Source organism: Fukomys damarensis, unplaced genomic scaffold (genome assembly GCF_012274545.1).
Source record: "Fukomys damarensis isolate Sample0158 unplaced genomic scaffold, DMR_v1.0_HiC HiC_scaffold_15, whole genome shotgun sequence".
Taxonomy (NCBI): Eukaryota; Metazoa; Chordata; class Mammalia; order Rodentia; family Bathyergidae; genus Fukomys; species Fukomys damarensis.
In genome coordinates, this window is record NW_022900927.1 from 61270140 (window position 1) to 61272635 (window position 2496).

General features: G+C 58.2%; 1 protein-coding gene across 1 annotated transcript in view; it reads left to right on the forward strand.

Annotated features, from left to right (window-relative positions):
* Positions 1–2496, forward strand: part of Utp20 (UTP20 small subunit processome component) — a 68256-nt gene that overhangs the window by 54498 nt on the left and 11262 nt on the right. The window contains exons 42-44 of the mRNA XM_033763501.1: positions 5–125; positions 930–1069; positions 1247–1403. Of these exons, the coding sequence (XP_033619392.1) occupies positions 5–125; positions 930–1069; positions 1247–1403 (418 nt within the window). The remainder of the gene's footprint in view (positions 1–4; positions 126–929; positions 1070–1246; positions 1404–2496) is intronic.

Genomic DNA, 2496 nt, shown 5'->3' on the forward strand with positions numbered 1-2496 from the left:
GCGCCCCGCGCGCCCTCTCCCTCCTTCCCCGGAACGCGGAAGAACTGCAGAGGACGGTTGAAGCCATCCACAGGAGCGTGACGGGGGACATCCTTCCCCGGCTGCACAAGTGCCTGGCGTCCCCGGTAATCTCGGGCTTCCCTGCTCTCCGCTCCCCACCCCGCGCCCCTCTTCGGCCCAGACCCTCCCGCGCCTGCAGCAGCGTTCCCTTGGAAGACGTCCGCTTTTTCCATCCAAAGTCCTTGCTAAAAAGACTCCCGCTTCCAAAGTGGTTGGTGACAGATGAAAGTATGTTTCCTTTCCTGCTTGTTACCACTTCTGCACCGTTCACAGTTCGGGGATAACATTTACTAGTGCGCTTTTGTGAAGCCAGGGCCTTTCCTTAGTGTGAAGCCTCAGCCAGCAGACAACAGCCCTGCACCGCGGCGGCTGTTACACCTGAAGTTTTATCGAAACACACTTGTGGAGTATCTAACTCTGCTTTTGTATTACAATACCAGTGTCTAATAACTTCAGCAAATACCACAAAGCCAAAACTGTCTATTATCTTTACCGAAAATACTTACCAACTGCTGGTATAAATGTTGACTTGGCTATTTATGACTTTTATATATTTCATAGCACTCTTAATTCAGTGACAACTTGGCTTTATTTTTTTCTTTAGTTGCTTCTTTGATAATAGAACTTTCTTGTGTGTGTGTGCACCAGGGATCGAACTCAGGACCTTGCACTTTCGAGGCAGGCGACGGCACCACTGAGCTTAAATCCCCAGCCTGATTAATAGAATGTTCTTATTTTTATTTTTTTAATAATTTTTAGAGGGTGAGCCTCAGGAATGCAGTATTTTTAGAAATGGACTTCACACCAGGAGAGCCTGCCCCCCGGCGGGGCCTCACTTTGGCTGTCGCCAACCCCACCTTCTCTTGCAGACTAAGCGGGAAGAAGAGCACAAGCTCATCAAGTCGAAGGTCGTGCAGGACGAGGAAGTGGTCCGTGTGCCCTTGGCGTTCGCCATGGTTAAGCTGCTGCGGTCCCTGCCGCAGGAGGCGATGGAGGCCAACCTGCCGAGGTGGGCGGCAGACACCCCGTCGGGGCGGGCCGGGGTGGGCAGTCTCTCGTGAGACGTCCCGGTTTGTGTGTTCCGTCTCCTAAGCTAGAAATCAGGGTTAGGAAGGTTAGGAGAAGGACGTTTGTATTTTTATTTGCTCCTGCTTACTCCATCAGCCCTTTCGTAACTGTTTTCCAGTATCCTGCTGAAGGTGTGCGCCCTACTCAAGAACAGAGCGCAGGAGGTCAGGGACGTGGCACGCAGCACCCTCGCCAGGATCCTGGAGGACTTGGGCGTGCGCTTCCTGCAGTACGTTCTCAGAGAGCTGCAGACCACGCTGGTGCGCGGCTACCAGGTGCGTGGCCGGTGCTGCGGGGCCCAGGCGTGGGCCTGCGAGGGCAGGTGGCGCACTGAGGGTTCCGATCCGCAGGAGAAGGGTGCCCTTCAGAAGGCTCCCGGGGCCTGCACCCTTCTCCTCGCAGACTGTTGGGTGTCGTTTGTGTTCTCTGGACCCTGAACCTCTTGGTGGATGTGTGCTGTACGTATTGGCACAGAGGGAACGAGGAGCCTGCATCCTCGCTTGAGACTTGGAAGGGGCCAGGCGGGATCTGCAGCACTCCGAGCAGCTGCCTGGCTGGCGGCCTTCATGCAGCGGCCCCGACAGGCAGCCCGGGGAGTCGAGAGCCGGGCAGGAGTGTGGGCCCTGCTCCTGGGCCGCAGGAAGTACACTTTGGGGAGGCCCTCGGGAGACACCTGGTGGCTGGCTTCACCTGATGCACCCTCACGTATTGGCAGGCGCGCCCCATTATCGGGTGGCCCTCAGACAGCAGTGCTGGTCCCGACTGCCTCTCTCGGTGGATGCTCTGGAATGACCAGCCAGACTTACTCTTCCCGCTACTTCTGGTGGGGCGCAGAAGCCTCACCGTGGGGTCCCTTGTCTCCCCTTAGTTGTGGTTCACATCTCTGTCTTGAAGACCGTATCAGGCAATAATACGGCTCTGTCAGGCGTACTGGTAAAAACTGAGGAGCGGGTCAGGCCAGCGGCATTGGCCTCAGTCGCCCATCCCAGGGGACCTTGTGGCCGGCGGACACGATTCTGCCCTTGCGGCTCTGTGGATGCACTGCCACCCCGGCCTTTCCAAGGAGCTGCTCGGCTTGTTCTCCCCGAGGAGCGCCTGTGTGGCTGCTTGGGCGAAGCTGTGCAGGTTGTACCTGCTCCCCCGCTTCCTGCGGGTGGCGGCGTCCTCACCGGCAGGCCTCGTGTTCCTGCCTGTGGCCAAGGCGAGGCCGCTTTTCTTTCCGGTCTTCTGGGTGGCCGGTGGTTGACTCCTTCCTCTCGGCCCCGCCCAGCCGCTGGGCCAGTCCCAGGAGGCTGTGGTTCGGAGCTGGGCACCCAGTTCTGCAGTCCGCTCTCCGGTCTCGTGTCTTCCTGTCCTGCGCCCCGGCGC